Source organism: Mustelus asterias, chromosome 7, assembly GCF_964213995.1.
Source record: "Mustelus asterias chromosome 7, sMusAst1.hap1.1, whole genome shotgun sequence".
Lineage (NCBI taxonomy): Eukaryota > Metazoa > Chordata > Chondrichthyes > Carcharhiniformes > Triakidae > Mustelus > Mustelus asterias.
In genome coordinates, this window is record NC_135807.1 from 24,697,170 (window position 1) to 24,718,422 (window position 21,253).

Below are 21,253 nucleotides of genomic sequence, written 5' to 3' on the forward strand. Positions count from 1 at the left end.
TGCAATCAGGTTAATTTGAAAAGAATGGTCTCTATATGAAAGGCTTTCACTCCTTTTCATGCTTCATATGAGCAATTAATCATAGAATCCCTATCGGGCAGAAGGAGGCCATTCAGCCCATTGAGGCTGCATTGACAACAATTCCACCCAGGCCCTATCCCCATGACCCCAAGTATTTAGCCTGCTGGTCCCCCAGGCACTAAGAGCCAGTTCAGCATGGCCATTCAACCTACCCTGCACACCTTTGGAGTATAGGAGGAAACCGGAGCACCTGGAGGAAACCTGCATAGGCACGGGGAGAATGTGCAAGCTCCACATAGACAGTCAGTCATCCAAGGCTGGAATTGAACCTGGGTCCCTGGCATTGTGAGGCAGCAGTGCTAACCACTGTGCCATCCAAAAAATTGCAATGATGTTGAGATGTGGTTACAAGGAGATCAAAACTGGGAACTAAATATTCAGGAGCTTGTGACTTTTCACAAGTACAGGCAGGAAGGAAAGGGCGGAGTAGCATTTTTAGGACGAGATGGAATAAGTATAAGGATGAGAAATGACCTTGGATCTGAAGATGTAGAATACATGTGGATGGAGGTGAGAAATAACAGGGGGAAGAAGACACTGATGGGGCTAGTCTATAGTCCCTATCAATAGCTATACTGTAGGACAGAGAATAAATCGGGAGACAATAAGGGCATTAAAAAAGGCAGCACTCTAATCATGGGTGACTTTAACTTCATGTGGATTGAGAAAATCATGTTGGCAGGAGGAAGAATTCATCGAGTATATTCAGGACGGTTTCCTAGAACAATATGTTGTGGATCCAACCAGGTTTCAGGCTATTTTGGATCTGGTAAATGCAATGAGACAGGTTTGGTAAACAATCTAAGAGTAAAAGAAGAAACATATAATGTGGTAAAGATTAGTTGTAAACTTGATTGGGCAAGTTTTAAAAACTAACAAAGGATGACCATAAAAAAGGAGGATGTTCAAATATTAGGGTAAACTAGCAAGTGATATGAAAATGGACAGCAAGAGCTTCCTTAAATACATGAAAAGGAAGAGACAGGCCAAAGTGAACAAAGGCCCCTTAGAAAATAAGGTTGGGGAAATAATAATGAGGAACAAGGAAATGGCAGAAGTATTAAAGAAATACTTTGTCAGTCTTTACAGTGAAAGACACTAAAACAGTCCAAAAATGCTAAATAATCAGAAGTGGGGGGAAGAGGGGGTGGAGAAGGAAAGAAATGCAATAACTATCACCAGAAAAAATGTACCAGGAAGACTAATGGGGCCGAAGGCTGATACGTCCCCCAGACCTGAAGAATAGCATCCAAAAATATTAAGGGGAGTAGCTACAGAGATAATGGATACACTGATAGTAATCCTTCAAAGATCCTGAAATTCTGGAAAATTTGCAAAGGACTACAAAACTTCCAACGTAACACTCTTATTCAAAAAGGGAGAGGGCATATGACAGGTAACTGTAGACCATTTAGCTTAAATTCTGTCACTGGGAAAATGTTAGATTCCAATATAAAGGATGTAGTAGCAGAGCATTAAGAAATGCATGACGTAATTAAGCAGAGTCAGCATGGCTTCATGAAGGGAAAATCATGCCTGACAAATTTATTAGAATTCTTTGAGGTGGTAATTAGCAGGATAGATAAAGGGGAACCAGTAGATGTAATATACTTGGATTTCCAAAAAGTGTTCGATGAGGTACTGCACAACAGCCTATTAATAAGATAAGAGCCTATTATTTTGGGGATACTACACTATCATGGATAGAGGATTGGCTAACTGATGGAAGGCAGAGAGTTGGGATAAGAAGGGCATTTTCAGGATGGCAACCGTACCTAATGGAATGCCACAGGGATCAATGCTATGTCCACGATTAGATCTTCACCGGCAAGGCCACTAAGGCAAGTGAGTCTGGACGATTACATCCCAAACTCACGAATGATATTTAAATTCACATTAACAAGGATTTAAATATTATCGTCAACCTCGCGCCCTCTCTCTGGATATCCGAGTCCAGTATGATCACTAGAGGTGAGTAATTGGGCACGAACCCATATTTTCGCCACTCATGCGATCTTACCAGCTCGCCCCACCCATCGCAGTGGGACGAGAAGGTTAGGTCACCCCAGATTTTATTTACACAGCTAACAAACAAAATTAAGGATTGTATCAGATTCAAAGGAAGGGCCTATAAAGTTGCCAGAAATAGCAGTAAACCTGAGGAATGGGAGGATTTTAGAATACAACAAAAGGGGGACCAAAAAGCTGATAATGAAAGAGAGAATAGAATATGGATGTAAATCAGCAAAAAACATTAACAAATCATAGATCATAGAATCCTACATTGCAGAAAGAGGCCATTCGGCCCATCGAGTCTGCACCAACCACAATCCCACCCAGGCCCTATCCCCATATCCCTACATATTTACCCATTAATCCCTCTAACCTATGCATCCCGGGACACTAAGGGGCAATTTAGAATGGCCAATCAACCTAGCCCGCACATCTTTGGACTGTGGGAGGAAACCGGAGCACCCGGAGGAAGCCCACGCAGACACAAGGAGAATGTGCAAACTCCACACAGACAGTGACCCGAGCCGGGATTCGAACCCAGGTCCCTGGAGCTGTGAAGCAGCAGTGCTAACCACTGTGCTACCCTGAAGAATCTTCTGTTGGTACATAAAAAGGAAAGATTTAGCTCAGACAAACACAGGCTGGGTCAGGAGACTATTTATGGGTAACAGAGAAATGGCAGAGACATGCAAGCATTACTTTGGATGGAATCTTCCAGCCGCGTTCGAAGCAAAACCGGAAAACCCCGCCCAAGATCAATGGACCCTTGCATGGTCCGCCCCCCACCCACTATGATTCCCATGCCGGGCAAGACAGGAAAATTCCCCCCTTTGTGTCTGTCTTCACTGAGGAAGATGAAAGAAATCTCCCAGAGTTAGAGATCTAAAAGACTAGGCCGAATGATGAACTGAAAGAAATTAAGGGGTGACTCTCCCAGCAGCGGCCTGGTAGTCTCAAGTGGAGGCCATTTACAGGCTCCCCGATGGGCGCCATGGCCGACGTGAGTCTCCAACCATTGGATTTCCAGCGCCGTCAGCACCGCATCTCCATAAATTATGGAGGCGAGCATTAGCATCCCATTAGTTGGCCCAGGACTGAAATCTCTGGTCCACCAGAGTATCCGCCCACACGAGTCTCCGCCCCCACTTCAGTGGGCTTTACAATGCCACCGGAGTGAAGGGGGGGCCTGGAGGCCCTCCAGAAGGTCGGGGGTAGAGGAGGGTGCCCCTGGGCATTGCCAGTCTGGCTCCCTGGCACAGTCTATGGGGCAAAGTGGCACTGCCCACTGGGCATTGGGCAGTTCAAAGGGGGTGGGGCCAGAGAGGGGCAGGGCTGAAAGGGGCAGAAAACTGAGCAGGAATAAAGAGGTCATTTTTGTGTTTGCAGCTGTGCCTACTGGTGTACGGCAACGTTAGTCTTGGCCCCAGCTGTTCCCAATATCTATCAATGATTTGGATGTGGGGACCAAATGTGTTATTTCCAAGTTTGCAGATGACGCAAATCAAGGTGGGAATGCATGTGTGTTGTGAGAAAGAGGCAAAGCGGCTTCAAGGGAGTTTGGACAGACTTAATGGTCGGAATTTTCTGGCTGTGCTCACGCTGAAACTGGAAAATCCTGCCTAAGGTCAATAGACCTTTCCATGGTCCGCCCCTCGCCCGATTCCCGTGGCGGGTGGACCGAGAAAGTTTGCCACCGTGAGGCAGAAAGAACATGGCAGAGGGAATATAATGTGGAAAAATGTGAGGTTATCTGCTTTGGTAGGAGGATCAGGTGCGCGGAATATTTCTTAAATGGTAAGAGATCAGAAAGTATAGATTTCCAAAGGAACTTGGGTGTCCTTGTCCATAAATCTTTGAAAGCAAACATGCAGGTGCAGCAAAGTTTAGGAAGGTTCATGGTGTGTTAGGCTTTATTGCAAGAGGATTTGAGTACAAGAGTAACAAAGTCTCGCTTCAATTATATAAAAGCTTGGTTAGACCGCACCTGGTGTACTGTGTACAGTTTTGGCCCCCTTGCCTTAGAAAAGATATTATTGCCATAGAGGGAGTGCAAAGGTTCAGCAGACTTGTTCACAGTTTGGCAGGACTGTCCAATGAAGAGAGACTGGGGAAACTGGGCCTGTTTTCTCTAGATTTTCGAAGAATGAGAAGTAGTCTCATTGAAACCTACAAAACACTTAAAGGGATAGACAGAGTAGATGCAGATAAGATGTTTGCCCTGGTTGGGGAATCTAGAACCTGGGAACACATGCCAACAAGGAACAGGAGGCCATTCAACTCCTCGAGTCTGCCCCGACATTTATAAAGATCATGGCCAATCTGATAGTAACCTCAAATCTTTACCCTCCCTGCACTGATAACCATTCACTCCCTTGCTTAACAAGAATCTCTGCCTCTCTGCCTTAAAAATTTTCAAAAGCTTTGCTTCCACCACCTTTTCATGAAGTGAGTTCCATAGACTCGATGTCACCTCATCTCCGTTATAAATGGGTGACCCCGTATTTTTAAACGATGACACCTAGTTCTCCCACCAGAGGAAACATCCTCTCCACATCCACCCTTTCAAGACGCCACACAGGTTCACAAAAGTTTCAGTTTCAAAATAAAGGGGAAACCACTTATGACGGTGGTGAAGAGAAGCTGTTTACTCAGAGTGTTGTGAATCTTTGGAATTCTCAACCTCAGAGGGCTGTAGAAGCTCAGTCCTTAAGTATGTTTAACACAGAGATTGACAGGTTTGTAAATACCAACAACATAAAGGGATAAGGGGATAGTATGAGAAAAAAGGCATTGAAGTGGATGATCGGCCATGACTGGGGCAGGTTCGATGGGCTGAATGGCCTACTACTGCTCCTTTATTCCTATGTTTGATGCTCCTATGTATAAACTCAAGAAGGAATGCACATTAATTGGAAAAGAATCATGAAAATTCCCATGTGCCATAAAACATAAAAATTGCCTTGAATTGTGTTTGGGGTTGGAATACAGTTTTAAAGTTTAAAGTTTATTTATTAGTGTCACAAGTAGATTAACACTGCAATGAACTTACTGTAAAATTCCCCTCTTGTCAGATTTTATTTCCCCTGTTTTATTGCCATGTCTGAATCTCTCCTTTCCACCAAAGAATTGTATTTCAGTCTGCATCGAAGGCCCAGCCAGCTTCTGCTCGTGTATTTTTAGAATTGATTCTGAAACTGTGTACAACTGAGAATGGCTACAGCAGGGATAGATTTTTTTGCGAAATTATGTGTGTCATTTTTTCACTGTCAGTGAAGCAGTACATACTCCGACATCACAAAGTAATAATTATTATCAATTCATTGAAACTTTTAAAAGTTTGTTCATGGGATGCGGGTGTCTCTGGCAAGGGCATTTTTTTATATTGCATGTCACGATTTGATTTGATTTATTATTGTCTGATAGACAGGCTTTGGGGAGTCAGGGAATGAGTTACTTACCACAGAAATCACAGCCTCTGATCTGTTCTTGTAGTTATATGGCTGGTCCACCACTGATATCTCTGGTCCATGATAATCACAGTAAGAAGTCTCACAACACCAGGTTAAAGTCCAACAGGTTTATTTGGTAGCAAATACCATAAGCTACCAAATAAACCTGTTGGACTTTAACCTGGTGCTGTGAGACTTCTTACTGTGCTTACCCCAATCCAACGCCGGCATCTCCACACATTTATTAGTAAAGAGTGAAAAGTATTGTTTCTTGCGTGCTATACAGACAAGGCGTACCATTCATAGAGAAGGAAACGAGAGAGTGCAGAATGTAGTGTTACAGTCATAGCTAGGGTGTAGAGAAAGATCAACTTAATGCGAGGTAGGTCCATTCAAAGGTCTGATGGCAGCAGGGAAGAAGCTGTTCTTGAGTCGGTTGGTACGTGACCTCAGACTTTTGTATCTTTTTCCTGATGGAAGAAGGTGAAAGAGAGTACATCCGGGGTGCTGCTGTGAAGGTGTTGGATAGTCTTGAGCGGCTGCAGGCCATGTGATGTGGATATACAGGCACAAAGCTCTTGGGGAGAGAGTTCCAGATTTTGTCCCAGTGACAGTGAAGGAATGGTGGCATATTATGAACTCCGGATGATTTTTGATTAGAAAGGGAACTTAAGGATACTGCCATGCACCTACTGCCCTTGTTCTTCTCAGTGGTTGAGATCACAACTTTGAAAAGCTTTTCTGCAGGTGAGTTGCTGCAGTGGATCAGATAGTTGGTGCCACGGTGCACTAGTGCTGGAGGAAGCAAATGGTTAAGATGGTGGATGAAGTGCCAATCAAGTAGGCTGCTTTGTTATGGATATTATCAAGCTTCTTGAGTGTGGTTGAAGTGGCACTCAGCCAAGCAAATGTAGAGTATGCCATCAAACCCCTGACATGTGCCTTGCAGCTGATAGACAGGCTTTGGGGAGTCAGGGAATGAGTTACTTACCACAGAAATCACAGCCTCTGATCTGTTCTTGTAGTTATATGGCTGGTCCACCACTGATATCTCTGGTCCATGATAATCACAGTAAGAAGTCTCACAACACCAGGTTAAAGTCCAACAGGTTTATTTGGTAGCAAATACCATAAGCTACCAAATAAACCTGTTGGACTTTAACCTGGTGTTGTGAGACTTCTTACTGTGCTTACCCCAATCCAACGCCGGCATCTCCACACCATGATAATCCCCAGGATGTTGGTGATGGGGGATTCAGTGATTATAATGGCATGGAATATCAATATTCAGTGGAGATAGTTAGATTCTTTCTTGTTGGAGATGGTCATTGCTGACACTTATGTTGCACAAATATCTGCCTAGCCTGAAGCCTGAATGTTGTCCACAACTTGCTAGAGAAAGCGTGGGCTGCTTCATTATCTGAGGAATGTGAATGGTACGGAACACTACACTGTTTATTTCTTTATTTATTATTTATTTATTAGTGTCACAAGTAAGCTTACATTAACACTGCAATGAACTACTGTGACAATCCGCTTGTCAACACACTCCGGCGCCTGTTCAGGTACACTGAGGGAGAATTTAGCATGGACAATCTAACTAACCAGCTCATCTTTTGGACTGTAGGCGGAAACCGGAGTACCCAGAGGAAACCCACGCAGACACAGGGAGAACATGCAGACTGTACACAGACAGTGACCCAAGCTAGGAATCGAACTCGGGTCCTTGGCGCTGTGAGGCAGCAATGCTGACCACTGTGCCGCAGTTTCTAAGAAAGAATTCCACATGCAAAAGCTATATTTGATGCTTTGTTGCTTAAGTTTCACTACCCAACTTCTCCCGCTTTAGATAACTACCCTTTGCTTTCTGTCTTAAAGTCAGCTAGCAATCCAGTCTGCCACTTGTCCCTAATCCTCTGACCTTAGTGAAGGTCTTGGTAGAAAAATAGCTCTTTTTTTCCTTTATAAACCTTAGGTTAACATAAATATTTTCACGGGAAATATTTTGGGTCAAGGCCTGTTTCTGTACTAGAAAAGTTCAAAGTTTCATGAAAACACCAGGAAGAAGCCATCCTCGAGGGCAAAATTATTCAATGCAGGAGAACCACAAACAATTTAAAGCAGCAGGCACAATTTGGATCTCTTAATCCTGAATATGAACTGTTTCTACAGTGAGAGCACAATACTGTGGATGCTGGAAATCCAACATAGAAGCAGAACATGTCAGAAACACTTAGCAGGTCTGGCAACATCTGTGGAGTAATGTCTGGTTTCTGGTGCAGTTGAGAAAATCAAATTTTCCGAAATCTGGAGGAGAAGTGGATAAGGACAACAACCCAGAAAATCAAACGTTTGAAACACATTCAAGAAAGGATTCAGACTGCGATTGATCAATTGGGCCCTGCTTGTTATCATCCCAGTTGAAATCAGAACCATTTATTATGACAGAGCTCTTTGCACCACAGAAAGTGGAGCCATTTCCAGTTATTTATCAAGAATCAATAACCTTTTTCTAAGCTAAAAATAGAACCCCCTTCCGAAATGTATGTCAAGCTTTTCACATAAGCCGCTAGTTGCCACAATACAATGAAAGATAATCTGTTCTTAAGTGCTGGAGGTTAAACTGCATAACTCAATAGTTTTATTTATAAGCAGGGTGCTGCAGTTAGATTCCTGATCAATGTGATGTTGTGCTGAAATTCAGCTTTTGACATTTGCAATTCTTCTTCCTGAATCAGGTGGTACTTTGCCATCTTGCGGATTGTCTGAAGACTTCCTTCTTAGCTCGTCCAATGCTTAAGATCCAAGTGCCATGCCGTCCGAGAGTAGTGGACCCTAAAATACTGATTCCCCTTCATAGTTCAATGGACAATGATTTACAACTGAGTTGAGCTGTCTGGACCAGGATCTAACTCAATGCCTGCACATTGAATGGATGACTGACATTCTAGTCAGGGCTTTAATAGAATGGATCAGAGATGACTCATTTGGAAAGACTGGCAGTGTGATAACGGTCAGGTAAAGATTAGGACACTATTGATGTTCTGCCACCCAATGTTACTGACACATCAAGACACCTAAGGACACAAACAGAACATCAGCACAGCATCAATGCATTTTCTCTATTTTGACTATTATATTAGATTCTTGGAAAGTGACCATGGAAATGTGACTGGAGTTCCAGTTTCAGAACACGAGGTATAATTTTGCACGGCATGACAACACAGAGCACAAAATAATTTTGTTTTGTGTCAGCCTTTGATTTATTTTTTAAACTGGAATTCTTCATTGAAATGAAAAATTGTCCAAACTTTTTCACATTTATCTTGGGCATAATTATCCTTGCAAGCACCCTTACTAGCATGATGCATTGCCAGTTTCTTTATCCCTCTTACCTGTTTACAAGAACGCTGCAGTCTTTATTTTTTTGCTTTCCCTCATTTTAATACATCTTCCTTTAATCCTCATTCGCTTGTCTTTTGCCTTTGTGTACGGCCCTCTTTCTTGAAACCATTTTATTGAGCTACTTTATGTCATGATCTATTTAATATCATTCATTGTGACTGGCAAATGATAATAAGAAGACTCCTTAGCAACAAAGCCATAACTGAGTAACACTCAAAATGAATCTTCTTTTTCAGGCGACCCTGCAGCAGAGGAATGGTCCCCCTGGACTGTCTGTTCTTCGACTTGTGGGCAGGGTACACAGACCCGGATGAGATCCTGTGTATCATCTCCATATGGCACCTCGTGCAGTGGACCGCTGCGAGAAATGAGACTATGCAACAATTCAGCAGTGTGTCCAGGTTTGCTTGAACTAATGGAAACACTTGTTGTTGCCGTGCATTTCCTTTTGATCCCAGCTCTATTTCCTCCTTATTTTCAATCTGTTCTTGCGACTTAACGAGCTATTCAGCTTTGTCAGTGCTGGGAACTTACCAGTGACTGCATCAGAATTCCAAAGTCAATACTGACATTGGTCTGATGCAACACTGAAGTCCTTTATGATTGCCCTGACAATATGCACCAACCTCAGAGTCAAAACCAATGACACCAATGTGACATTTCCATCCCCTGCACCTTCGGATCTTTGAGACATTTGTACAAGTGAATGTCTTTTGATTAGCACTTATTTTTTTAAATAACTGTGTTGAGATGTGGAGTTCCACTGTGGATATTTGACAAACTTATTTTATTTTGGACACTAAACAGATGTTAAGGAGAATGATACCTTCATCCTCTCTTTCTGGATTTAATCTTGGTTCCAGAGTTCAAATGCTCTCATCAATCCATCAGACTTCAACTTATTCAGCGTAGTAATAATTCCTTGTCTTTTTTCATTGCAAAGGTTTTACTTTTCTGTAATACAAATTAATTTCACATTTGGAAATAACTTCTCGACTTCTGTACGTGCTTTCCTGGAAAGTTTTTTGTTCGTGAGTCCAAACGAGAAATGATTCTAAAAGGTAAACACCTCAGCAAAAATAGACTTTGGACAGAAAAAGAAAATCTACTGATTCTCCCTAATCTTAAGTCATTTTTTTTCCTATTCATTCAAAGATTATTGGAGAAAACATCAAAGCTCGTGGTAACATATTAGCCTGAATTGAAGATTGGCTGGCTTGCAGAAAACAGAGAATATGCATAAATGGACTTTTGTCTGATTGGCAGGGTATGACGAGTAGGGGTCTGAGCTGGGATCTCAACATTTTACAACTCACATCAACCATTTAGATGAGGGGAGTGAATGTATGTTAAATAAATTTGCAGACAATACAAAGATAAGTAGGAAAGTATGTTGTGAAGTAGACATATGGAATTTGCAGATGTATATAGATAGGTTGAGTGATTACTCAGAGAACAAATGCCAAGGTGCAGAGGGATCTAGGTGTTCTCATGTATTTGTTACAAGTTAGTAGGCAGGTGAAGCATGTAATCAAGAAAGCTAAGGAAATGCCATCCTTTATTATGAGAGAAATTGAACATTAAATTAAGGATGTTACACTTCAGCTATACAGAGTATTGGTGATACCACGTCTCAAATACTGTGTGCAGTTTCATCTCCTTATTTAAGGAAGAATGCAAATACGTTGGAAGCAGTTCAGAGGAGGTTTACTAGATTGATACCTGGAATGAGCAGATTGACTTGAGAGGAAAGGTTGGAAAGTATGGGCTTCTTTCCACCAGAGTTCAGAAGAGTAAGGGGTGACTTGATTGAAGTAGATAAGATACTGAATGGGATTGACAATGTGGATGAGGAAAATATATTTCCTCTTATGCGTGAGTCTAGAGCTAGGGGGCACTGTTTTAATATTAGGAGTGACCCTTTTGAATAGAAATTGGGAAAGTTTTTTCTCTGAGGTTTGTGTAGATTTGGAACCCTCTGCCCCAGAAGGCAGTGGAAGCAGGGTCTTTGAATATTTTTAAGGCAGAAACAGATAGATTTTTGTTAGGTGAGGGAACAAAGGGTTATCAGGTGTAGATGGGGAACGTGAAATTCAGCACAATCAAATCAGCCATTATCTTATTGAATGGCAGGGCAGGCTGGAGGGGCCAAATGGTCTACTCTGCTCCTATTTTGTACGTTCATATGGGATGTGGGTGTTGCTGGGTGGGCCAGTATTTATTGTCCGTCCTGAACTGGACAGCACTTAAAAGGACAGTTAAGAGAGAACTATATTACTGTAGATCTGGAAAAGTAAGGATGGCAGATTTTCTTCCCTAAAGGACATTAGTGAGCCAGATGCATTTTTACGATAATCATTTCATGGTCATTTTTGGACTTTTAATTTAAAATATTTATTAAATTCCAATTTCACCATCTGCCATTGTGGGATTCAAACCCAGGTCCCCAGAGCATTACTCTAGGTGTCTGGATTACTAGTCCAGTGACAATACCACTCAACCACCACCTACCCTAATGCTGCAGATTGACCTGTCAAGTAAAAACTGGTTCCTGTCCTGGATGGGCAAGGAGGGAGATCTGCATAATGGCCTGGTTGGGTATACTGTATTGTCCTTAAAGGTTAAAAGGTATCAAAATGGCTTACCTATGACACAAATACTGCTTACAAAATTTCCTTTGACTGGTTTGCTGAAAATGGCTTTTGTGATTTATTTTGTGTGATACATCTTCATGTATTCGGCAAATTCATATTGAATGACAAAATAAAACAGTATTTTTATGAGTTACTTTGTGCAAGCAAATCAGGGATTTTTACATTACTTGCAGCATTTGACTGACACTTCAAAGAGTAAATTTTTTACTATTAAATTCGCTATCAAAAACTTTACATCTCTTCCAATTTTTCTTCTCATTGAAGTTAGTGAGAGTTGCAAAATGAGCTGTTGATTTGCTATCACCTGTTTTGAACTATCACAAAGTCAAAATCTACCCCAAGAATCGAAACGTGTTGTGTGCCGGCATACTGCGTTGTGAATGAACTATTCATGACTCCCAGCGACTCTTTCTAGGCATTGTCTTAAAAATGCTCTTCATAGTGATGCATGGCTTTAAAGTGCATATTAAGTACTCGCACTAGATATTGATGTAATGTTGTAACATGCTTGTCACATAGTTTCTTTATTCATGGTGACGGTGAATGTTTTGGTTTTAATGCCTCTCTATGTTGTTGGGCAGGCGTGTCATAATACTCCCAGAAGGGGTTGTTGATTCAGAATCATTTACCACTTTTAAATATGCAGTCACATTCATTTCCATGCTTGTACTTTTTAATTTGTTGTCAGTGAGGAATTTGCTTGTTAGACCAGGAACAATAGTGGATTGATTGTGATACTGTAATGATAGCCCAGTGACCTGACTCATGATCCAGACAATGTGAATTCAAATCCTATCATTGCAGTTTCAGAAGTTAAATTCTGTTTCAATATTCTGGAACTAGACAGTTGGTATCAATAAAAGCGTGCACAAATGTTGTGGGATTATTGTAAAATATCCAATTTGCCCTTTTAAGGAAGGAAACTTTCTAGCCAAGATGTGACTGGAGTTTGGTTGTTTCATAACTGCTGTGGGAATTGATCATGCAGTCAGTATCAGTGGTTCAAGAAGATGGTCCATCATTACTTTCTATGGGCAACTCTGATTTGATTTGATTTATTATTGTCACATGTATTAGCTTACAGTGAAAAGTATGGTTTCTTGCGCTCTATACAGACAGAGCATACCGTTCATAGAGAAGGAAAGGAGAGAGTGCAGAATGCAGTATTACAGTCAAACAAATGTTTAGAGAAAGATCAACTTAATGCAAGGTAGGACCATTCAAAAGTCTGACAGCAGCAGGGAAGAAGTTGTTCTTGAGTCGGTTGGTACGTGACTTCAGAATTTAGTATCTTTTTCCCGATAGAAGAAGGTGGAAGAGAGAATGTCCAAGGTGCGTGGGGTCCTTAATTATGCTGGTTGCTTTGCCGAGGCAGCGGGAAGTGTAGACAGAGTCAATGGATGGGAGGCTGGTTTGCGGGATGGACTCGGGATGGACACGAAGTGCCACCCTTGCCAATGACACAAAAATCACAAGAATGAATAATGAAACAAAATAAATGTTGTTAAATTTGCATTTAAAGGGATGGTTCAGGAGAATAAAAGATATGGCCTCATCTGGCCACAGTTTGTCATGAAACAAAATCATCTTACTCATTACAGTGAGGAGGGACTAAAGTGATTTGTACAGAAAAGAGAAACTGGGATTATTCTCAGGACAACGAAGGTTAAAAGGTATTTCAAGGGGAGACGTGTTTGAAATTATGAGGGGTATTGATAAAAGTAAATAAGGAGAAACAATTTCCACTGACAGGAAACTGCAGAGGACACAGATTTAAGGTCGAGGGAGTATAGCAAAGGTTTACCAGGCTAATTCCTGGGATGGCAAGTCTGTCATATGAGGAGAGACTGTGTTGGTTAGGATCATATTCACTGGAGTTTAGAAGAGTGAGAGGGGATCTCATAGAAACTTATAAAATTCTAACAGGGTTAGACGGGTAGATTCAGAAAGATTGTTCCCAATGGCGGGGGAATCCAGAAAAAGGAGTCATAGTTTGAGGATAAGAGGCAAGCCTTTTAGAACTGAGGTGAGGAGAAATTTCATCACCCAGAGGGTGGTGAATGTGTGGAGTTCACTACCACAGAATGTATTGAGGCCAAAACATTGTGTGATTTCAAGAAGAAATTAGATCTAGCTCTTGGGGCTAAAGGAATGAAGGGATATGGGGGAAGGGGGGGATCAGGATATTGAATTTGATAATCAACCATGATCATAATGAATGGCACAGCAGGCTCGAAGGGCTGAATGGCCTTCTCCTGCTTCTGATTTCTATGTAACTGACAAAAGAATCAGAGAGGAGATGTGGAGGAACTTCATTCAGCAGCAGTTTGCTATGTTCTGGACATCACCATCTGAAATGTTGGTGGAAACAAATTCAATAATAACCTTCAAATGGGAATTGAATATGTACTTTGCAGCACTTTGGGAAAAGAATGGGGGAGTGGGACTAATTGGACAACTATTTTAAATGGCCTGTTTCTGTACTGTAAGATCACATGTAGACATAAACAAGTTGTTTGACATAAATAGCTATCAAAGAACAAAGAGACAGATTCAGAATAAAGAAGCATTTGGTTAGCAAAATAAATCTAGTTTTTCTTACATAGTTGTGCAAAATCAATTGAATGGGGGAGCGGGTCTGTTTATAAGAAAGATCCAGCATTGCAATATCTGAATTTCTACTGGCATACTAAAGGCAGCGCTTCCTATCACCATCCGGTTCTTCTCTGGAGCTGTTGTACCCAGATCATACACCGAAGTGAAGAAGGTGATGAATACCAGCTCACCATTAATGGACGTGCTGTTTGATGCAATAGTATGAACACAAGTTCAAACTAAAAAGTGATCTCTTTTGGAAGAAGATTGATGTTTACGGGAATTGGTGCTGACTCGGATGAGCACAATGATGCATTATGATGCCGTTGTTATTGTGTCGGGAAGAAAAGAGAGCGACAAAAGCCACATCGAATAGAAATATATTGATAGTTAGGTACTTTGTTTGTTTACCTTTGGGATTCAGGGTATACTTATATGACATCATTTCTCATGGCAATGTAGAGTCAGAGTCAATTACCCATGGGTGTGACAGGAACAGCCTTGGCAAGCTGAATAGCCTTAGACTTTAATGCATACTTGCATTATTATTTATACACCAAAATCCTGTAAAGCATAGTAATTTATTAAAGAAAGCACTCTTCTGTGGAATGAAACATGATCAAAGTTAAATACTCAGTCCCTTACAACTTCAGAATCAAAAGAATAATTCTGCCCTGAATGCAGCAGGCATTAGACTTGGGAAACATGCCTTTGAGTAAGAAAGGTTCATTATCAGCTAAATTTCAACTGCCTGCCAAGGGCTACACTTTATATCATAATCTGGTATTAGTGGAGACATTGCAAACTGTGGTTCCCAATTGGCACTGTGTGAGGAAAGAGATACTGAGCTCAGTTCGGGCATACACTTTGATTTGATAAAGTCAGAACAGTGATGGTGGCAGCAATCCAGTGGTGGTCACACAGTAGCCATTTGGTTTGGGAATTGCAGGAGAAACATTGTCCTTTGATAATCCCACAGGAAGCAACTGAATTGTTAATGGACAAACTCAGCAGAAAGAAGGGAGAAAATGGAGAGGCTTTTGTTTGAGTTGAGTAACGCGATTGTACTTGGCTACCCTGACTTTATTTGTTAAATGGGCCCCTTACCGTATTGTGTTCTGCTGATGCAGAACATGAAGTTCTCACTTCCTGTCGCAGAATAAAAATGAAGTGAGAACAAGCAAATTGTTATTTGTAGCAATTCAACAAAGCAGCACTTGGCTTTGGTTCAAATGCTTAGCCTAAGTCCATTGAACTGGGAGCCAGATTTAAAAGACTGAAATCATACATTCAAGATCTCCCTTAGCTCCAAGCTTATTTGCTTAGTCTTGGTTTCTTGTACACTGCAAAGTCTGTTTTACACAAAAAAGGAGTCTAAGTAAGTAAAGTTGGGCTGGGCATTGAATTCCTTGGCTGTGGCTATGCTTTGTTCAATTGAGTTCTGCGAAATTAAAGAATGAACAGTGAAACAGCTTCTTACCAATGCCCCTCAAATGCACAAAGATGGGGGGGGTGGGGGGGTGGTGGCGGGTGGCCGGTGGCATGATGGCACAGTGATTAGCACTGCTGTCTCATAGCACCAGGGACCCGGATTCGATTCCTGGCTTGGGTGACTGTATGAAGTTTGCACATTCTCCCCGTAGCTATTGTGGGTTTGCGCCCAAAGCCCAAAGATGTGCGGGTTTGGTTGTTTGGCCACGCTAAATTGCTCCTAAGTGTTCGGGGGATGGCAGGGTAGGGCAAATATGTGGGGTTACAGGGATAGGGCCTGGGTGGGATTGTTGTTAGTGCAGGCTCGATGGGCCAAATGGCCTCCTTCTGCACTGTAGGGATGCTATGATTCACATTTTGAGTTTCAAATTTCAGTCTTAAGTGACTAGGGTAATTATTTTGCGCAGGTGCAGTTTAGTCACAAGATGGCAGCTCTCCTGCAGTGCAAATGTAATGTTCCATAGTCAGCTTCTTATCATTATTGTTTCTAACTCTGTGTCCACTAGACCTCTTGCATGGAGTTAGCCGAATAGGGGTGACTAACAATTCAAATGAATCTTTTGAAGCTGTGAACCCTTAAAAGGTAAGTGGCATAACTAACTTGGGAGATTTTCAATCAGCTCAAAAGGCTTCATTAACAGTCTTTGCCAATTCTGATGAGAGAGAGAGAGAAGGGAGGAAGAAGTGCCAGGGAGAGAAAAAAAAATGAAGTGACAAGAAACTCAATGTTCAGAAATAAAACAGTCTGCAGGCATAACCCAGCATTAGATGCTTTGTTTAATGACTGATCAAGGCGAAATGGTGCTGTGTGAGGTGGTTGCAAGAAGGGGGGTGTCTGGTTTGCCACTCTGGGGCACACTTCATTGATCATTATTGCTGCATGCTCGGAAGAACATGGAGGCAAATGCGAGACTTGAGCTGCATATCACCGACTGCCGGCTTTTTAATGCAGTTTAACTGCTGGTGTCCTCGCAGCAGATGGCAGAGCTCTGCCTTTGGCTCTCTGCGGACTTGCAATATGTGAAGACTGTTCCACGTGTTTATTGGCAGTTAGGTGTACAATTATGCTTGGTAGCATCTTGCCGGGTTCAGACAGGCACAGCTCATGCTGGCTGATGATTCTGCCTTCTTCCATGCAGCACCATTTAAAGCACGCCACACTGTAATTGGAGTGCTTCCAAAGATCCATCCCACATTCAGGTTAGTCAGCCTCTGCAGATAGTGTTTCTGCAATTCGATCTGTTGTTGCAGCCTACCTTGGGAATTGGAGCCTCCACAAGCACTAATCTTCTGACCAAAGAGGTATGTGTACTTCTATCTATGTGCAGGATGTGAAGGTGGGCAATGAACATCTCTGCTGCAGCATCAACACCTATGTCCAGCAGCAAAGCCAACTGAAATATATACACTATTTTGTTCAGTCTGTTACTATATGGCATTTGATGGCTCTGAATGACAGGTACTTATGTAGTTGCAATTACAATAATTAGTTATTGAATGTTTGTTTCCAGACTAGGTTAAAGCTTTTATTTTCGACATTCTCCATCTTGTTCTCAAATTATTCAATCTTGATGAGGTGCACTCCCCTTGGTAGATGTCTGCCCCCCAGGCCGATTGGTCATTTCCAAAATGATTTAGCCTTGGTTCAGTGATAGCAATCTTGCCTCGATATCAGAGGTTTGGAATTCATACACCACTTCAGGCTCCAAGATATAAACGACAGGTTAGTGGGAATAACGCACGTGAAAAGGGTTGTCTTTGGCATAAACCAAATCAATTGGACATGAAACATCCCAAGCTCCACTTGAAGAAGAATAGCTTCTCCCCATTGCTTAGCCAACATTTATCCCTCAACCAACATAACTAAAAACAGATCCTTTGCTCATTGCTCTTCCTGGGAATTTGTTGCTGAGGTTACTGCAGTTATTGCACCTCCAAAGTACTTCATTGGCTGTGAAGCACTTTAGTGTATCTGCGGTTGTGAAATTAGTAGTGTAAATTAAATGTTCTTTCTTCCTCCTTCTATACATGATGCTAGATGATCATTGTTTTTTCACTTTTTTGACCATGGTGGGAGGGCAGTCTTCACGAGAGGGTAATCAGGAGTTGAAACTCTGGTTAATATTCCCTTCATCTGATCCAGAAATACAAAGACCAGTGGTAGTTGCCATAACCCTAGCTTGTCAGCTAATTTGGCACTGACCATGAATCAAATCTTTAACCCTTATATTCTCGATGGCTTAGTTGTACACGCATTCTTAATTGCTTGTAGCGGACTAGGTGCACTGTGCCAGAGGGAAACCCACTTACGTAATTTCAAGAGTTGTTATTTAGTCATTGTGGGAGTGCTGATTGTTTAGAATGCATTCACTCTTCAGGAGAATGGATTGCTGAAGTAGCATTGCAATACAGTTTCTGTTACCCCAAGTTTCCAGGTCCATCTGGTTTACACTGATACCCTGTCTTCTGTGTTCCAAATCTTCGCAGCCATGACATGAGATCAAGACCTTGTTATTCTGTTTTCAGTCCACGGTGTCTGGGAAGAATGGTCACCATGGAGCTTGTGCTCCTCCACATGTGGAAGGGGTCACCGAGATCGCACCCGCTCCTGCATACAACCTCAATTTGGAGGAAATCCCTGCGAAGGACCTGAGAAGCAAACCAAGTTCTGCAACATTGCACTTTGTCCTGGTATGGCCTTTTCTTTGTTACATTTTCATCTCATTTTGAGACTTAATCCAGGAACAATTTTAACCTAACCCATAAGTTATGGCAACTGATGAGAGTGAATGCAATTTTTAGAAACAGAAACATAGAAACGAGAAACACTTTGAGCCTGCTCCGCCATTCATTTTGATCATGGCTGATCCCTTTAGCTCCACGAGCTATATCTAATTTCTTCTTGAAATCAGACAATGTTTTGGCTTCAACTATATTCTGTGGTTGTTTTTATTTCTAACCTACCTGATTTTACTCTCCATTGGAGCCATTGAAGAACAATTTTAGGCCAACTGTAAGTCAGCATTCCATCTGATCATGTGGGATTTCAGCCAGTGAATTAGGTTAAAATTACCTCCTTACACTTTGGATATTGTTATGTTCCCAGTCACGATGGGGCAACCAGAAACCAATATTTCCAAATTTACCAACTGACCCCCAAGTAAAGAAATTATCCACAAGATTTCACTTTTTGTGACTTCAACATGAATCAGAACCAATACAAATTAAATATGAATTAATAAACAAATGATATTTCCAATAAAAAACTAAATTTCACTTTAAACAATCAACAAGACAATGATAGGTATTTGACAAGCACCCACATTGCTTCCTGCAAACATATAGCTCACACACAGTTCAGAAGTTCTTTTTAACTCAGCCTGTGGACCACATAATCTCTCACTTTTCCATTCAATGGATTGAAGAATCTTTAGGTGATATTTGGCTGACGAACCAGTACAATAGAGGAATTCCAACTACAATGGCTGTGTATAATTGTTATCCAACATAAATTCTCTGACCTTGACATCAGTGCTGGGATTGAGCTTGAGGGATTTTGCTTAATTAGTTCTGCTTGCCTTACATCAATCTCATGAGTAGCCTGAGATGTATGACCTGCTAAATAGGACTCAGGAGTGGGAGCAGGTTTTTCAGCCCTTTGAGCTTGCTATGCCTTTCAATAAGATCATGGCTGATCTGGTTGTTGTCTCAAATCCACTTTCCTGTTTACCCACCTAACCCTTGATTTTTGTTGTCGATTAAAAATATGTCTAATTCTGCTTTAAATAAATTCAATGACCCAGCTCCCGTTGCTTTCTGACAAAGAGAATTCCATAGACTAATGACCCTCTGAGTCAGAGAATTTTCCGAATCATCAGGTGCACTTTGGTATAAAGTACCCTAAGATGTGTGATCTTCCACTCCAGGGAAAGCGGATGCAGCATAGATTTGGGGCCACCAACCCCGGAAGCACAGCATAGACAACCATGGACGTGGACGATTGCTGAATTGGGATTCTTTGAAGGCCTTCTTTGGGGCTTTTGTCCCAGTTGCCTTAGAATCTATTAAACCTTCTAGCCCTCATTCTTCATACTCGCCTACACACCCATCCACCCCTTGGCCCCGCATCCATGCCACACCACTTCTATAGCCACTCACCCAGTATACACCATGGATAGACATCAGGAGCCATGTAGAGATGTAAAAGCTATCATCTAACAATCTGATAGAGCTCTCACTCCTACATACTCGATACTGAGAAAGATTCCCAGTCATAAAATCCATTTAAAGCTTTTACAACTCCTCAAGTAGTTAATGTCTAATAAAAACAACACGCTTCTAATCAGACCCCATGTGGAAGAGAGCTCATCTTTAATAGAGTTGATAGGGTTGTTATCTTATAAATAAAACCCCTGCTGAGATAATTGTAGCTTTTGAAACTCAGCCAAGCATTCATAGTAACAGAATGATATCCCTTGGGGGAAATGTCAACAAAAACTCTTTTGAAACTGCATGACCAGATGCTAATTGTTTTCTCTAACCTATGTATATTAATCAACCAGTCCAACAGAAGTTTTTTAAAAAATCTCTGACAGCTGCAGCCTGTTTTTTAAAAAATTGAACATTTAAAAATCTTTGGTTCGTGATAATTGTATGGAGCTTAATCGGCCTTTAAGAGCATTTATGTCTACTTCATTAATTTGTGACTCCCTACAGCTTAACCCCTTGCAGCAGCCAAAATGGGCTCAGCACTAAGCTTAAATGACCCGGCTGATTTCCGATCTGTATGAGTCACATTCCTTCCCCTTTCCCTTACTAGCAATCAATGGATCTATCAGAAATGTGAGTGGAACTTCTGCATCCAGTTCCTGCCTGCCATTTTCAGCAGTCCGGAGAGTCTTTCCAACTCCACAAAACTCCAGCGCATTGAGTCCACCTACCTCTTTTCTCATCATACATCTCAGCCCAATTTCTCTCCAGAAAAGAAGATAATTATTTATTTAACCTCCTCATGTTGTACACTTCAGTGATATTTTCTGTTAATTTATTCCATAAGTCCACCAAGCTTACTTTTTATATTCCCAACCTCATAATTTTTGCCTCTGCATTCTGCAAGTGATCAAATTGCCTGGGACATCTTTGCCAGTTCCCATTGTAACCTTAATAAATGTGATGTTATATTTACATTCCTTTGTTTTCGTTTCCAATAAGTGGATGGGAACTGGAATGATTGGTCTAGCTGGAGTCAGTGTTCTGCCACCTGCTCAAATGGGACACAACAGCGAACAAGGGAGTGCAATGGGCCTTCATTCGGTGGAGCTGAATGCCAAGGTTACTGGTCGGAAAACAGGCCGTGCTTTCCAAGACAATGTCCAGGTAGGTTTCATTCAGAGCTTTGGTCGGTGTTTTTTTATGTGAATGGTTCAAGAGATGATGAACAGATCATTTGAAAGAGATAGAGTCTCATCTGGCAAGGATGAGCTTCCAGATTTCATTCATGGACGCAGTGTGAACCCACATCCAAATGTTTAACTTTCTTTATTAACATCTAAGCTGTGTTTCTGA

General features: G+C 41.6%; 1 protein-coding gene across 1 annotated transcript in view; it reads left to right on the plus strand.

The window, feature by feature from the left end:
- The window catches only part of adgrb1a (adhesion G protein-coupled receptor B1a), a 650,625-nt gene that overhangs the window by 243,855 nt on the left and 385,517 nt on the right, over nt 1–21,253 (plus strand). Inside the window, exons 9-11 of the mRNA XM_078216994.1 lie at nt 9,185–9,349; nt 18,215–18,379; nt 20,900–21,064. Of these exons, the coding sequence (XP_078073120.1) occupies nt 9,185–9,349; nt 18,215–18,379; nt 20,900–21,064 (495 nt within the window). The remainder of the gene's footprint in view (nt 1–9,184; nt 9,350–18,214; nt 18,380–20,899; nt 21,065–21,253) is intronic.